The sequence below is a fragment of the Anser cygnoides genome, chromosome 2, assembly GCF_040182565.1.
Source record: "Anser cygnoides isolate HZ-2024a breed goose chromosome 2, Taihu_goose_T2T_genome, whole genome shotgun sequence".
Lineage (NCBI taxonomy): Eukaryota > Metazoa > Chordata > Aves > Anseriformes > Anatidae > Anser > Anser cygnoides.
The window spans coordinates 18,492,861-18,510,901 of record NC_089874.1 but is presented as its reverse complement, the minus strand read 5'-3'; the positions used below and the strand labels follow the sequence as shown (position 1 = coordinate 18,510,901).

The window sequence follows — 18,041 nt, the reverse complement described above, 5'->3', positions numbered from 1 at the left end:
ACAATCACAAATTGTGGGTTGGGAAGTTCAGGCTGGGAATTAGGAAAAGCTTTCTCACTAGGAGAGAAGTGCTAGACCACAGTCAGCTACCCATCAGTTACCTAGCTCCATTCTTGGAGGTTTTGAGGCTTTGGAAGACAAAGCCATGGCTGACCGAATTGCTGTTGGCAGTACTCCTGCCTGAACCAGGAGATGGGACTAGATAACCTGTAGAAGTCCCTTTCAACAAGCATTTATATGAGTCAGTAATTCTTTGAGACTAGTTAGATTTCATTATGCACATTATGGATTATTATAATGTTTATTGATTAGATGCAAAGCATCTAATTGGATTAGTTCTGTGAGTTACTGTATATTAAAGATAGCTGTTGGGATGCCTCTGTCTCAGCTGGACTGCAGTCCTCATTGCTTCACAGAACAATAGAAAACTATGATAAATGGTTTGCTTTCTGTAATAGCATTTTTGTTTGTTTCTATTAATGAGAAAAGATATATGAGAAAGTTAAAAAATAGCTATATTTCTCTAATAAACAGTGTGAGGCTTTCTATAAAAGAATTGCTCCAGAGAGACAGCAATGTTTGCTTCACAGGAGAGCAGAAGTAATGAGCCAGCCTTTACTTCTGTGCCTTCCTAATTCACAATATCTGTACGTGCTGAACTGAGATTTCAGTACTGAAACCAGAGTTTTAGTAAGAATGTCTCTGACTGTCTCTGTGTTTGGACCACCCCCACACCCAGGGGCAAGGTCTACTTTCTGACAGGGCTGCCTTGGACCTCAGCATCCTGACTTTGCTTTCCTCATCCTTGCCCTGAGGCTCTGTCTCCTCTCCATCACTGCATCTTGCTAGAGTATCCAAAATAATCTGCTATGGGGTGACCTTGACCCACTATTATGTCTTGTCTTCCAAGGGGAAACCTGCAAAGGCAGTTTCAGTGTAGCTGCTCCTGAACTTGTTTATAGAATAAACATGCTACATCGTATGTTGTGACATCCATCATGTGGCATTACTCCGACCCCTATATCTGGGTTGCAGATTTGCAGTCAAATCCTGAGTCTCACGTGGAGGTGACAACTAACCTCTGAGCTGTTAATATAGGAGTATATCTGGACTTTGTGAATATTTGTAACTTCTTACTTTAAATCGCCAGCAGTTGTGTGACTTTGAGCAGTCACCGAAGTGCAAATGGCCAGTAGCATCTCACAACTGCTAGTAGCTGCATCCCAGCTGAGAGGAGAAACTGTGAACATTTCAAGTTTTATCCTCTTTGAGTTGGAGTGCTGGTCCGTACTGCAGTGGTTTTATAACACGAGGGTATGTCCTCAGCTGTGAGTCCTGTTCCACTGCCTAAGTCACACTTGAACTCAGTTTTTCCATAAATGCCTCCTGAAGTATTTAACATGCAGATGCATTTTACTGTGCTATTGTGGTGGTTTTGCTGTGTAGATCTAACATGACATACTCAGCGATTCAGAAGTTATCAAGCCCGTCCACCAAATGGGGGCCTTTATGTCCCATGTCCTCGCACTATTTTGCTATTTGCTATCATCTGCCTAAAGCTATCTTGCATTTTTCTAGTTGGTCCTTTTGATAGCTTACTATGAAACAGCTGATTGCAATTCTCTTGAATTTCCCTTATGGCTGACAACTTGCACTGGATTTGCTGGAATTGTCTTAGTGGGCCATTTGTTCATAGCAGAATTTAAGGATTGTAACTTCTCTCTAAGAAACTCAAGCTCAAGATGCATAAGATGGTAGAGACCAGTACATAACCTGGTACCTGGTCTCCATCTTTACTGTAATACTTGCCATAATATTTTAATTGCTTCCTTTTGGTTTGATTCCAGATGGAGGCCAGATTGAAGCTAATGCCTAGTTCAATAATTATTTTTCCTCCTTCAACTTAAAATAATAATTATTTTTAATGAATATCTCAAAAAACAAACAAAAACAACTAAAGAACATGGGAAAAGTATGAAAGAGGTAAGGTAAGTATAAAAGTTAGTATGAAACTAGAAGCAAAATAAATTGCAGTGTCAATTAGGTGCCTGCAATGTGTAACCATTAAGTGAGACAAGGAAAACCAGAAAGGACAGATTTACTGACACAAATAACTAAACACAGAAATGAAACCCTTGAAAGGAAAATGAGCAAACAGACAAAACAGTAAATAAACAGACCTTACACACGTTCAACAGCCAGAGAAATAAATAATCAACAAACAAAAACCCAAATAAATGCCAACAACAAGCAAAGCAGATTAAAAAAAAAAAAATCAACCCAGGCAGCTGATAAGGAAAAGAGAAAGAAATTGACATGACGTTACATGCAAATGGAAGAAGATTCCCCTGGGCTTTATCCTAAAATACCCTGATTTCTGTGAAGGAGGTTTTTAATTATACAGACAGCATTGGTGGAGGGCAAAAGGCAGAGGCTGTGGATTGCCATTTGCTTCCATTCTTTCATTTACTTTCTTAAAAGAGAAAAGATTTTTGTCCTGACATATGCGGACATATTCACTGCTATGTACATATTGAAGTCCTATGGAAGCAAATATTTGTGGTGCTGCCTACAGCCACACCTTAGGTGCCTGTATTTGCGAAGTCTGCGTAGTGGCAAATTCAACTCTTGGTGGAAAAATGGTGCTCCAAGGCTGATAGAAATGCTGTCTATCTAACATAGGATACCTTCTATCTCATGTCTTAAGTAAAAAACCTTTTATTTTGGTTTTCACCCCTTTAGCTATTCCCTGTTTTTGAAGTTTTGGTACTGGCTGAAGGCTTCTCACGCCTTCTTGGGCTGTAGCAGCGTCACTGGAGGAAAAAACGAGTCAAGTGAAATATAAATATTTCAAATAAATGTACTTGTCTTTTATAAACTGAAAGCTTCCATGTTACCTTTTTCTTGTTAAAATATATACTTTTCTTTACAATAAAGAAAATTAAAAAATGGAATTTCAAACTCGTTGTTTGGGAGAGTTTTCTACACTGCAAAAACAGAATTTTGCTGGTGCTGTTTCTTATTTGAACATTTATGTTTTTCTTCATCAACAGGGATGCCATTCATCTCTGTCAGAATATCTACTCCAATTTCTGAAGAATCTTGTTACAAAAAGCTGTGAATGTAGGGTTAAAACCTCCATTTTCTAAGTATCAAAGACAGAGATAAAGGCACAGTCACGACGTGGATTCAAGTTCATTTTGAATTTCAGTGTTGTTGTGGAATTCATATTTCTTTTAGGGCACAGAAGAGAAGTACATTGTCAGAATTCATAGATAATGGTTGCTTCAGGAACACAGGTGAGAAGAAAATCATAGAGGAGTTTATTGTTTGGGAGAAGTGCTGGAAATGTGGCAGTTCTGTGCCCCTGCATGTTACCTTATCATCTTGCCATCCAGAAGAAAGCTTGATAAGAAAAGGTTGATCAGGGTGCAGAAGACTTATTTATAAAAGGATGTTCACACAGAAGTTGTTTGAAGATTAATTTTTTAAGAACATTTTTATCTTCTCTATATGATACACATTTCACCTACTTTCTTGGTTATTCTGTCATATAGAGATGCATAGTATAAAAAGAAGAAAAAAAAGCTTCTTCAGGGTTTGAGGGCTGACTGATAGTGGGAGACATGAGTTCACTGGTTATGGGCAAGGCCCCTCTGCAGTAATTCCCAGTGAGTAAAGTGGTGTTGTCTTAGAAAGATGTTGTGAAGAAAAACTGTATCAAAATGTGTAGAGTCAGGACCACATAAGGAGTCTTCTGGACATGGTCCTATATACTACTTATTTTTACTTATGATGTAGTGATTGGAACTTTACATCACAAAGTGGGAAATGGTAGTGGAGGCAGATTTTAACCTTTTATAATCTTTCTATCTTTTCTTCCTTGTGTACTTCACAGAAATTTTATGTCTTGCTCAGGCTAAAGTTATGTGTTCATTAGAAATGCGAACTAAGTCATACTGTCATTTATAGTTTGTAAAATATATGCAGTTTCTGTTCTACATGTCAAAGCAGTGCGCACGATCCATTAACTTGAAACATAAAAGCTATAAAATAATTGAGAGTTTAGTCACTTCTTAATTAAAATAACATGAAAGTATTCTATTTAATGGTTTCAAAAGTGGCACCTAAACATTTACTTCCAGCTTTTTGGTGCTCTATGAGCTCAGAACAGAAGTTTCTGCAGAAAGCAGTCTTGAAAAGTTGTCTAGATGTATTGATTTTTATAGTGCCAGTTGAATAAGTTGAATGTATATCTGAATACATTAATAAGAATACATAAGCAATTTTACTACAGCAGCCATAAAAGATAATATCATCCATTTGGTTTTTGTTTATAGTTTTGGGATGCTCATAAAAAAAATAAACATATTGTGAATACAGAATCAATGTGTTTTGTTTTGGACATTTTTTGTCTGTTGATATACACGCTTTGTGTATGTCTCTGGAGCATCCTTGTAGATGAAATGAGGCAGGGCTGTTTTGTGAGGAAATGCAGTATGGGAGTGTGGGACCATCTTTACCTTGGTAGACTAGTGGGTGAGCTTCCCCCTCTATCCAAATGACAGAAATAAATTACATAAAGTGCTAGCTCAACTGAATTTGGTATGTCACTGATAGAGTGGATTGTGTGAGCCTAAAAAAACTTACAGTGGCATTTCAGTTACCCGTTGTCTAGCTCTTTGCCTTTGGGATTAAGCTTATACTTTACCCAACATCAAAATGTATTAACTGAGAAAGAGAAGAGAAAACACACCTTAATTTGGGCTTTTGAAACAAATGTCTTGCATTACAGGAGACCAGTGATGAAAATGTAAATATGAGCTCTGCTTGTGGGTCAATTTTCAAGTTTCTGCAATTGCTATGACAGGCATTGCATTCTATTTGGTACATAACTACAGTTATGGTAGTTTAGCTGTTTGTGGAGCTCTGTTTTGTTTTGCTTTGCTTTTTAGGGAAACTTTTTGTGGAAGCATGTAAGTTCCAGGAAAATTTTGCTAGAAATATGTATGTTTCAAGGTCAGGGTGTAATTTTAGAGTGAGTTAGCAGAATAGTTTTGTGATCCTTAATATGTAACTCTTGCTAAGAAAGTCTAAGGTTCAGATCCATGGGTGACAGAACTCACAATAATGAACTAAAGCTGCACTACAGAAAGCTTAAGAGACATTAGGGAGAACTTTCTAAAAGTGGAGGTTAGGAATAGGAAAACACACATGCACTTTTCTTTCTGGCAAAAAGAGGAATAATGTATTTGCATCAGAAACTGAGAAAACAGAATGAGGCATTGTTACAGGGGATACAAAAATCTCCATAGTTCTTCTTATCCTTTTTATCTTGAACACTGAAATTCTATGCAACTCTTACATTGCACTGTCAAGGAAAGAAAAAAGCAAAGGAGGATTTGAAATCTTCAGTCTGTGTTGTGTTTCTAAGACTTGTTCCATCAAGAAAATTCCACCAGTTTTTGCAAGTCAAAAATGGATTCCAGGGCACCAAAAATTTGACTGTAAATCTACTCATATAGGGCTCTTTTTTTTAATGATTGCTTTACTAATGAAAGATAAACATCTCTCATCTAAACCCATTAGAGAGAGTACCACAGACCATTGATTCCAGTCCATGAGAGGATTTTATTATGGGAAATGGTTGAAATAGCATGAAATGCATGATTTTTCAAAAGATTTTTGGCAAATCCTCTTTTGTTGTCTTATCTGACCGCATTGCTTGCGGTCAGGAACGTGCTGCCTTCATCCAGAATAGTGAATGAAAGACCCTCTCAGAGGAAGGAGGTAGCTAAAGAAATGGAAAGCAGTGTTGATCTTTTGTCTTTAAGATAAGGTGCAGATGCACTATGCATAAATTATCAAACTTACTGGAATAATCTTTATATTAAGGAAAAGAATTGATTTTTTTTTTTTATTTTAAAATGGAAGAAAACTATGATGGAGACTGCATTAGAACTGGTAAGGAAATGGCACAATATTTTACAATCCTGACAAGTTAATGTCTAAATCAACATCTTTGTACAAAGTTTCAAGGAAAATAAAGGTGCTTTCAATCTAAGAGTACATTCTGTATTCAGTAAAATTGTAGATTATTTATACATACTGTGGAAGCCAAGTCATCAATATTAAATAGGCAGGTCAAAATGTTCAAAGGGCTTCTTGAAATTTAAATAGTACAGAACAAATTCTGCAGTTAAATTCATATCTGTAATTTCCATGATTTGTAATTCCTCACAATTGAGAGCCATTTTAGCAGTTTGAAAATGTATCCAGGTAATGTGTTGAATAATATTTAACATAGGAATGAGTGATTTTTGAAATTGGATTTTGTAAAACACAGCTATTGTAATGGGCTGGTGAATTAAAGAATGTGGAGCGTGACAACATGATAGACAGCTTAATACTGTGCTAATAAGCATTACTGTGGAAGCATTACATTGGTGGAAGTGAAGGTGCCTTTTGCAAAGAACTCAGCATCTAAACTGCACACAGAGAATTTTCTAATACTTTGTATTGTCTTTTTTTTTCTATTTGTTTTTTTCCTAGAGTATCAGGGCTTCAGGGCTGGTGCTGTTGGAAACCATTCTTTTTGGATCACTTCTTCTGTACTTTCCAGTAAGTCAAAACGAAATTTTTTTTGGAAAATGATATCTTTGCCAACATTTAAAAACATTGCATGAATCACATTGGTAACAAATGTGTTCATCAAAATTAGTTATGTAATGATTAGTCTAATGTGTTTAATAAAATGTGCTATGTTCTGTAAATATTCTTAAGAACACTTGGATGTTTTACTGTATTTGAAGAAATTCTCCATCTTCGGTTAAAGAACATTTCATTTTTATTTAATTTTTTTTGTGTGTGTGTGTTCTAGGCTAAACTGAGTTTTAGCCTTGAAAGAAGATACCTCTCTGCTCTGCTAGGGGAAAAATGTACAGGGTATGTAAAAGGAAGACACTGATTATACCATATATTTCTTGGGAATGCAGTACAAGGGAGGGTGATTATTTTAGTGTATTATTGCTGGTATATATTTTAGTAAGTGTTTCTGAGGCCTCATGACATCTGCAATACCAGGTATTTGGGAAAATGTGATGGCATTATCCATTTAAATGGGAAAAAAAAAGTGATTTCACATTCACACAAGGAATGTATCACAAAACTCTATGAAATATATATACTTTATTTTTTCAAAAATCCCCCACTGAACTCATAAACCCAAGGTAAAGCCTAGATAAACCAAGGCATCAAAGAGTAAATCAAGTGAAGTGAATAGAAAGTGTGCAGATCAGGAGACAGAAGCAAAGATGTAGTTGTGGATTGTTTTAAAATATGTTTATGTTCTCTTTTCCTCAGTAGTAAGAATCTTCTGTGCTTTTACAGACAGTTACTGAGTGACTGCTGGAAAACAAAACTCCTTAGTGGTTGTGGAACAAATAGCGAACAAACTGTAGCAGAATGAAGTGTGAAGAATGCTATAATAAACACAAATCCTGGTGGAATTTTTATGCATTATTTTTTGAATTGTGTTGGCCTTTCAAGTTCTAAAGAAAAGTGTGTGCATTTCTTGGATGGTTTTATGTGTCTTTTCATCCTTGACTTTGCAGATGTCAGGAAGAAAGAAGTTTTGTTTTTTCCATATTGTACAAATGCTTTTTACTACTTGCATTGCCTCTCCCCTGGGTTTCCAGAGCTCCCTTCATGTTCTTTTCCAGTGAGAAGAACAGGAAGCCCATGCAGTGCTCCCTCAACTGGTATAGAAATGGTGTAAGTCATGTAAGGAAATTCATACCATAAAGCATAATAGGGGGGATTTCCTTTCCATGGCTGTCCCCTCTTGCTTTCCCAGAGAGCCATGGAGCCATGTCTTCCCACGGCAGAGGCTCTATCAGAACCAGTCGGTGTTTGTACCACATTGGCTCCAAAGTTTGCCAAAAGCCTGATTATAGCTCTTTGTGTGCAGTGCCTGCAGTCTGCTCCCCTGTGACTGGTTCTCCAGCATCTATCCCAGTTCTTGTCTTGATCCTCTAATCATTGTCTTCCAGAAAGGACAAATGTCCTCTGGTGGCTGGCTGTCTTCAGGCTTTAGGAGCTCAGCGTCAGGGATGCTTACATAACGGCAATGGAGTTTACTGGCAACAGCTGACTTGAAGAAGAAGGAACCTGTTAGATTCAAGAGATGGTCATCCGTAACCTTTAAATGCAGAGGGAAGAGAAAGGCAGTGGAGCTGGGAGGGGGCATTAGAAGACCAAAGCTTCCCCACTGTTTCTCACTGATGTTTAAACAACATTTTCCCCCTTTTTATCATTGACATTAACAGTGTTAAATATACAACAAGTGAAAAATGACAAGTTGACATTGTCTGAGGAAAAATGTTCTGCTAAAAAGTCTTGATGAGCCTGTCTCCCAGGTGGGAGATAAATACTTGACTGGACCTCGTCCGTCTCTGCGCATCTCATATGATATTAAACTGCCCACTGAGAACACGTTCTGTTAGAAACTAAAACGCAAAGGATACAACTTGACTTCTCTGTTAGAGCAGTTTTATGCTCCCACACTCTTTGGTAGGGCTCTCTTTCTTTCATACATAGGTAATTACTCATCGGGTTATTACTCCCACAGGCTGAAAGAAACGGGAAAGTAATTTTATCGTTTCTATTTTAAAGGTCTAAGGGGAGGGACTTAGTGTGATAATGGAGGTCATATTAATGTTCAGACAGAGAAATTAACCAATTTCACCAACTGCAAGAATATGGTTTTGTAAAAAAAAGAAAACTTAGGCTAATGAAGAAATACCAGGATTGCAATATCCCTGTTCCTCTATTCCAAGGAAGATTTCATCACTTTCTGATCCAGGGCAAGAAAATTGAACAATAAATGTGTGAAGTGTGAGAGCACACATAAAACATAGCCAGAGAAGTCCATTATATCATCTTTAAGAAAGAAAAGACTGCATTTCTGCAAGGTATGAATTATGGGGTGTGGGTCCTTGAAATGGGAACTCTTGACATTTTGCTGTACGTGAATACCATCTAAATGTGCTCACCTGCATCTTGTTTGGAAAAAGGAGCACAAAGCACAGCAAGATGGAGTGGGAAAGAAAACTTGAGCTCTGAACTAAGAGTCTTGTTTGCACCAGCTGACATTCACACAAATGTTCATTCAATGAGTGTAGTTTATGGATTATGATATTTGTTATGTCACATACATGCAGAGCAGGTCTTCATTTTTCTGGGTCTTGTGCACTGTTCATTTACCTCTTCCCATTGTTTGGTGTTTTTATTTGTTTCTGAGAATAATTGGGAATATTCTGTTACTCTGTGATGTTAAAAATGTAGTAACATGCACACAGAGGTAGAGTTGATTTACCTATGTGAATTGGTCTTCATTTTATGAGGGGAATGCATTAGAGATTTATGAGTAATTAATGTAAGACCCAGGCACAGACTGGGCAAGGAGTGGCCGGGGAGCAGCTCAGCAGAAGGACCTGGGGGTGCTGGCTGGCAGCAGGCTCACCATGAGCCAGCAGTGTGCCCTGGCAGCTGAGAGGGCAAACCGCATTTTGGGGTGCAGTAAAGACAGCATGGCCAGCCTGTCAGAAGCGGTGATTCTCCTGCTGTATTTAGTTAGCGCTGGTGCGGCCTCCCCTTGAATATCATGTGGAGCAACAGCACAAAGCTGTGCCAGTTGAGGGTCAGATCAGGTATAAAGTAAAATTTCTTTACCATGAGGGTGGTCAAACACTGGAAGAGGCTTCCTAGTGAGGTGGTTGGTGCCCCAAGCCTAACAGTATTCAAGAGGCATTTGGATAATGCTCTCATTAACATTCTTTAACTTTTGGTTAGCCATGAAGTGGTCAGGCAGTTGGACTTGATGATCTTTGTAGGTTCCTTCCAACTGAACTATTCTATTCTGTTCTGTTCTATTCTATTCTGTTCTGTTCTATTCTATTCTGTTCTGTTCTGTTCTATTCTATTCTGTTCTGTTCTATTCTATTCTATTCCAATATAAATCTCTCCTTTTATACACCCTAAATAAGCATGTTCAAATATGTTTTCCAGAGCTGACATGAGATGAAAATTAAAATATGAAGTTCACCAGTGTGGGCCAGACACCACAGCAGCATGGTGTTTTCGTTTAACATAATACTTTTTTTTCTTTTTGTTCCATCTCTTCTATTGTGATTTGGAAGGCAAAACTGAAAACCTCAACTTTCATGGTCAAATATGTGCAGACTTAAAAAGCTTGTGTTAGTGCATATACAATGTAAAGAGAGAAAATGACAGAATTTCAATTCTAAACAACTCAAATCTCTGTTCATTTAAGGATTCAATGCTAAATCACATTCTCATTTAAAAATGAAAATTTCCACTTAGATTTTCTCAACACTGCTTAAGTCTTCTGTATTTTTGCTCTTCACTCCCCTGGGCTTTCTTAGTTCTTTCTTTTTCTGTATCCGTTCACCCAGTCTGTCTTGGATTGCTTTGAGAGCCTTCAGCATACCAATTTTGCTGTGTCCAGAAGAGCTTTATTGCATCTCTGCCTTTCCCTACCCTCCCATTAAATGGAAACCAAAACCTGCTTTATCGCTTAATTTCGTTCACTAATTGTTACTGTTTACATGTCTACATGCTGTAATCTATTCATAGTGTAGAGTCATTAATTGAAAAATAGTATCACCAGCCAGCTGCCTTTGGTAAGAAAAACAGCTGTTATAATGTCCTTAGAATCAAACAGGGAGTGCAAATGATGGTCTCCACCAAAATTTATTATTCAAATTCTGCTATGTTGATAACAACACACTGATCTTTCCTGAATTATAAAGAGGCAGAGGAGCTTTGTCTATTACAAATGCATGGTTGCTGGGCAGCTGTCATTTCTGAGGCTCTAATTTCTTACATTTTCTGTAGTTCTCACAGTATCATCTCTGACTTTCCTTTAATTTGTCTTTCCAATTATTGATAGACCTCCTCCAAATGAATGCTGTGCTCTCTAATCAATTTTCATTATATTTCTTTGTTCGTAGATTTTGAAGAGGGGGCCAAAACCTGAATGTCTTTTTCAATAGTCTCTTAACTTCTATACTTGACATCTGAAGGGAGGTTTCTCATTACTTTCCTTTTCCAGAAATACCATGATGAAGCTTTTAGACCTTTCCTAACTCCAATCTTGCTAATAATTGTAACAGGTTGCATTAATATTGTAAATATTACAATATTTTAATAGATCAGCCTGTTAATTACATTAGGGGTGAGATGTCAGCTGATTTTAGATAACTGTAATGGACACAGTTTGGAAAACAGGAAATTCTGGTTAGATACCAGGAAATACTTTTTCACTACGAGGGTGATCAAGTACTGGAACAGAGCGCCCATATTACTTGTGGAATATCCATCCTTGGAAGCATTATGGTGACTGGACACAGCCCTTAGCAACCTAACCTAATTAGACCTGCTTTGAGCAGGGAGTTGGGCTAGATGACTTAGAATCAAAGGATCATTAAGGTTGGAAGAGACCTCCAAGATCATCTGGACCAACCCTACTACCTACTACCCTACTACCAATATCTCCCGCTAAAAACCATGTCCCTAAGCACCACGTCCAACCTTTCCTTGAACACCCCCAGGGACAGTGACTCCATCACCCCCCTGGGCAACCCGTTCCAATGCCTGACTGCTCCTTCTGAGAAGAATTGTGTCCTGATTTCCAACCTAAACCTCCCCTGGTGCAACTTGAGGCCATTCCCTCTAGTCTTATCACAAGTTACCTGTGAGAAGAGGCCAACACTCAGCTCCCCACACCTTCCTTTCAGGTAGTTGTAGACAGCAATGAGGTCTGCCCTGAGCCTCCTTTTCTCCAGACTAAACAACCCCAGCTTCCTCAGCCGCTCCTCACAGGACTTGTGTTCCAGGCCCTTCACCAGCTTCGTAGCCCTTCTGCAGGTTCCTGGCAACCTATATTATTCCATTATTCTTTGTTGCTAATGTGCGTATCCATAGCTGAAAAAAGTTATCCTATGCTCACCAAGTAGTTGGTGATGAGAAACTGGGCCTTTTACAACTCGTTTTAGACTTCAGCTTGAGGATTAGGTGAATCATGGTCTAGGCTCCATTGACTATAAAGGAAGCCTGTGGTATTTGCTTCGAATGGTGAAGAATTCCGCCCAGGCAACTGTGGGTTATCTGATATATTAAACATTTTCCATACTGCTAGTGTAGTTAAACTGAAACACCAGAATGCACTCCAAAATCCACGCAATATTATGATATCATTTCTACAGCCAGTTATAAAAGTTAGTGGGTACCATGATGAAAAGAGGCAGGGAATAATATCTTCTCCATGTTCTTGATATAACAGAAAAGAGGCACTGGGTTTAAAATCTAGCAAGTGTAAGTTATGTTAGACAGTGAGGGGGCGACTTTATAATAGTGAGGTCAGTTAGGCCATAAGATGGGTTAGTTGAAGGTGCTGTAGAGCATCTTTTTGAAGACTGTTAGGATTTTTCCCTTCAGACTTCTTTTGGCTCAAAAATCCAAATTCTTTGTCTTTCCTGCTGTCTATTGTATTTCCAAACCTCTAATTATAGCAAAGCAGCATTGCTTTCTGTTTAGAGAAATAGAGATGCTGAGCTGCAGTGCTCTGACGCTCATGAAGCAGGTGAGTAGTGAAGCCTGGAATAAACTCTTTACACTCAGATATCTTGATCCATGTAGTAGGTATTAGGATCTGTTTCAGGGACTGTGTTACTCCCTCTTTCACACTTGAGCTAGAGTGACCTACCCTTTAGTGTTATGAGATTGAATAGAAAGTGGGGAGTGGTGTAACACAGATGTGGATGTGGGCTTTTTTCCCCTCAAATCATCTGTATGTACATTAGCACAGGGGAAGTGAGCCATGAATGTTGTGGGGTCTACTCTGCGGTAGCTCTGTTAGTCATAGCCCTGAGCAGAGCAACAAGGTCACTGGAGAGCTCAGTTTTTTATATTAATGAATGTGAAAATAGAATAATGTGAAATGCTTTTATGCATTTGTCCCTCAAGTATGCCTAGAAGTGATCCATTACAAGAGCTCAGTGACTGTTTATTTATTCTTTACATGTTGTTCACTGAGGCCAACTGAAAGATGTTGCCTTTTTCACATTCAGCACTGCTCATGCTGATACATTGGGGTGAATCTCAGGCTTTAAGCCCTCTCTCATACCTCAGGTGTTTTAGCTTGATTATTTTTCAGTATATAGCTACATCCTCTTTACTCATAAAATAGTTTTTAAAGCTCTTACAATGAACATGCATCATTTTTTTTCTTGTTTCACAGTAGCTAAATAATAGTATTCATGCCACTTAAGTCTAAGGGCACAGCGTAGCTCTCTGCTCTGCGATGATCATCACAAATTTCGCTAGTACTCTAGAAAAGGGTCTTCCTGTTTTACTTGGATCATAGCAGGTTAAAAGTCCAGCCAAAGGAAAAGGCAGATTTAAAATATCATGTTGTGAGGATTTTATATGTAAATTGTCTTGTTTGGGCAGAGGAGTGTGGGAACCAGGCGGAGGTTTATGCAATAGTTTTTTTGTGTTATTGTCAGACAAACATACTTTTTGAAGTTAACATGTAACCAATAAAGCAACAGCTTTTTTTGGAGAGACAGCTTGTTTTGAATGCAAAAGCCCAAACGGAGCTCATGCAGTTTCCACATTATAAGCTTTTGCTTCAAATTACAGAAGACTCATAGGCACTAAGAAGACTTGTGTTCTTGCCCTGAACCTCACTAAGGCAAATGTTTATGACTCTTTCTACTAACCGGAAGCAGGCACTGAAAATTTTTTGCATTTTGAATAACTGCTTTTTGAAATAGCACAAAAACAATATGCGGAAGGAAATAGTTCTTCGTGGTTCTGTTGTCACTAGTCTACATAGCTATCCTAAAAAAATCTGGTACCTACTGTCAGGGATATAACTAGAAACTGTTTAATATATGTTTATCCATATCTAGAACTGTGATTAGCCACAGCTATATGTCTCATGATTGGTTTTGTAAATGGCGGGCTGTAGATAGGTCAGTGAAGGCAGAGGTACAAGTGTTACCATTCTTTCATGTCTTAGATTCCCATGCTCATACCTGTGGCGCTGCTTGTGATAACAAGACAAAACCCAGTCTCCTCTTCCTGTGGATCCAAAGGTGCAGTACAGGATTGCAAGAGGGCAATGTTATTTTTACGACTCTGAAAGCTTCTTTGAGAACTGAGTTTGAAAGACACATTTGTGAGAATCTAGATTCACTGAATAGCCAAGTGTGTATGCAGAGGCTTGAGAGCCAGAGAGAGAGAGAGACAGTAATTGGTGACCTGGACCAATTGCCACATTGGGTTTTCTTTGGTCTTTTTATGTGACTTTCTTGCACTGCTGGATTGTGGGACTTCAGTGTTTCAGTCTTGTCAGCCCTTCATTCATTGACATTAATCTTCTGGTCAGAGTAGTAAGGCCTTTACTCATAATGCCGCTGTCACTCACATAAGGACAGTGACTTGCATATGTAAGAATTTGTAGGTAAAGACCCAAAACTAATGTCTTCATTACTTGTCACTTGTCTTGTTGCTTCAAAGTAGTATAAAAACAGACCACAATTGTGAAAAACAATGCACAGTATTTTGGCAGGGCTTTTTAACTGGTATTAACTGTATAACCATGTGCACGTGTTAAAAATCTGCTGCTGCATTTGAAAATTAAAAGTTTTGGGGAGCTGATTTGTGATCATAGAATGTGTTGACACAGAAATGATCAAAGGGTAAAATGTGGGTAAATTCATATAGAGGAAAACAATACTGGGAATATTCATAGTATGCTCCTTACTCTTGCATAGAACCAGGCTATAATGAACCCATTGGCTTTGCTCTGTTCTCCAAAGTGAATCCATTAGAGGCTTGGCTAGCACTTGGGTGGCAGACCACAGTACCGTAGGCAAGCCAAAGAAATACTGAAGAATACCTCGCAGATGATATAAATAATCTAATTAGTGAAAGCCCTCACTTGGCCCCTTGTTTCTGCTTAATTATAGTAAAAACAAACAAACAAAAAAACAGGAAGAAGTATTATTGAAGGATCATGCATATTATTTTATACAACATTTGTTGAGTCTCACTAGTGTATAGGCTAGAAATGATAGGAACCATTTTTCTCAGGCAAACATTTTGATGATCACACTGATGACTGGGCAAGCGAACTGAGTCAATATACGCAATGTTTATTTTAGAAAATGCTTAAATTCTACTGTAGTGATTTAAGCATATGAAAAAATCAGTACATGAATAAAGGTTCTCATGTATTAATTCATGTATTAGTTCAAAATATGTGACAACATTTACAGAAAAGATGATGAAAAATAATATACTACATTTTTATTAAACTGTAAAACTAAAGTCAAGAGGTTTTGATATTATAGATGTGCCAGGTTTGAATTGTGCCAGAAAGGAAAATATTAAAAGTTGTAGTCAACATTTGACATATTCTCTGTAGGACACAGTCCCTAAACCTTCACTAATTAGTTTAGCACCTGAGAGACCTTGTGTTGGTGGGAATTAAACTTCAGTCATTCTTCTTCGCTTACCCAAGTGTCTTTCAGTGAAAGCCAGGGGCATGTTTGTATTTTTCCACCAAATGTCTTTTCTCATTGTTTATACACGCTTTCATGCCTAAGACCAAAGGAGCAACAGATGTGGTCAAGTGAAAGGCTTGTACATTGCCTTTAAAAATCTTGCTGAACTTCCTCAGTTACATGGAAGTTAGACTCAGCTCTTGTCTGCTTACCTAGTTCAGCTGTTGTGATATGCATTAACAAGAATCTGGAGGAAAATGAAAGCAGAAGCATTTCATGCCTAAGGTAGACTTTGCTTAGATAATCTGATACTACCAAACTGTATCTTATATGAAATTGAGTGCAATTATAAACCTGTGCTGCCAGTGAAAAGGGTGCTGTGATAACCCACCATGCCTTGGAACATGAGGTTGAGATATTGAAGGTAAGGCACAGACAGGTGTGATATGTACAACTGAGTGATAAAACATAGTGTTTTACCTATCAAGTTCCATGTCGCTTGACAGAGCCCTCTGAGTCAAGACAGAGGAAAAGGGAAAGAATCTCCATCTCAAAGCCTGTTCACTGTGAATATTACAGTAGCAGCAATGTGCATTTTTTCTCACTTGGTTTTTCTCCTCAGTCCCTCTTCTTCAACATGTGAATGTATTACGAACTTCCTAACCATCTACTTTAAGTGATGATATAAGTGATGATTTCAGAATGATTAGAAAAGTTGAGAAAGTCAATGCATTACCAAAAAGAAAGAGAAAAGTTGATGTTTTTAGAAGAAATTCTTAAGAAGGGAGATTTCATCCATCAACGATGAGACTGCTCTTATTCAAGTCATTCTGCATGCTGAGAATATAGACAATGCAGATAGTGATATAATGTTTTTTTAATACCAACTGCTAAACATTGTTAAGCCATTTCCAGTATACAGGCAAAATGATTTGATAACTAGTGAAATCTTTACATGGGAAAAATCTTACAGAATTATGATGGTGTTAGTGGAAAGTTTTCATTTCAGCGTAGCACTGTAATTGAACTTCTAAACTCTGGGACGAGAGGTCTGTGGTATTTAAATCAGTGCCCCTGAACCACTTATCATCTGATGTAAATAAGAAATTAGCTTTTTAAAAGCTTAAATAACATAAATACTTAAAAGAGCACAGACAAATTTGCAATATAAAATAGAAGGTGCACTATAAAATGATCCAAATCCATCAGCAAGTACTAGTGTATAAGATATGCTGTATTTCCTCTAGCTATTATCAAGAATGATGTAGTAGAGTCATCCTTGCCAGGGTTAAAAAAAAATGGAGAGTTAGGGTTCAGAAGGTAAAAAGTTCACTGTGTAACTGAACTTGATTTCTAAAATGAAGCATTGGATAGAGTAGCTCCTGGGTCTAAAACTACACCACACCAAGAAGGAGAGGTTAGCTTTGTGTTCGTAGAAATAAGAGTAGTACTGGGGATGGAATGGATGGAATAGAAAGTGTTCACAAGAATAAGAGATTAGTATTTGCAAGAAACAACTTTTTTCTATGTGATGCAAACCTTCTGATTCATTGCGTAGCACTGTATGTTAGGACCACATAGAAAAAGCAATAGTATTTTCAACAGAAGTTGTTTTATACAAACCATTTCAAGAGCCTCTGCATCTGTGGGACTAAGCATAGATCTACAAATATATGCAAGTTTTGAGGAAGCTGTTACGGAATGTTGTGTCCTTCACAGCCAATATTGAGCATCCACATAGTGTTCTTTCTTTGAGATCTGAATCCGAAGTAGACTTCTTGTAGTGGCATGATACAGCACACTAAGTCTTGCATGTTCTTGAGGAAAAAAAAAAAAAAGCTCTGTCGGAAATAAATGGGAGGATTTCAAAGCCAAAATGTTTAAAGCAATTGCAAGAACATAGAAAATAAGAGGATGAAATGAGACTTTCTTTCATCGCCCACAAAGTTGCAAGTGGAAGAAAATAACATTTTTGCCCAGTTCTCTCGCAGTGTATCATTTATTGAGTTTATATTAAATTATTTAGATCATCCACAAGTTTCATTATTCTTTGATGTTAATCTTTATATAAGTCAGGGTGTTAAAGCTCTTAGCTTTATTGCATATTTTTTGGTAAGCTAAAGCAATGTAATAAAGAGAAGAAGGAAAGGATAATAGCGAGAAAACAGAATAGAGAACTTTGAGTTAAAACACAATCGAAAGTCTAACATAGCAACAGGAAAATTAATAAAAAACTGAGTAAATAGTATAGAAATGAAAACAAGATGGAAATGACATCTTGTACCTTGACACAGTGCTGATTTTTCTTTCATTGTCACAATAACATGTTATAGAAGGTATCTGTAAACCCAAAGACTGTACATTCTGTGCTAGATCTTTGCTTGCGTAGATACATTTATTTCTCACTGCTCCTTGCAAGCTTTCTTCTCCTTTCCTGAACCACCA

General features: G+C 37.7%; 1 protein-coding gene across 2 annotated transcripts in view; it reads left to right on the top strand.

Annotated features, from left to right (window-relative positions):
• The window catches only part of GPR158 (G protein-coupled receptor 158), a 196,911-nt gene that overhangs the window by 106,599 nt on the left and 72,271 nt on the right, over positions 1-18,041 (top strand). For both annotated transcript variants that reach the window (XM_066991582.1, XM_048048493.2), the window contains exon 5: positions 6,553-6,621. In XM_066991582.1, the coding sequence (XP_066847683.1) occupies positions 6,553-6,621 (69 nt within the window). The remainder of the gene's footprint in view (positions 1-6,552; positions 6,622-18,041) is intronic.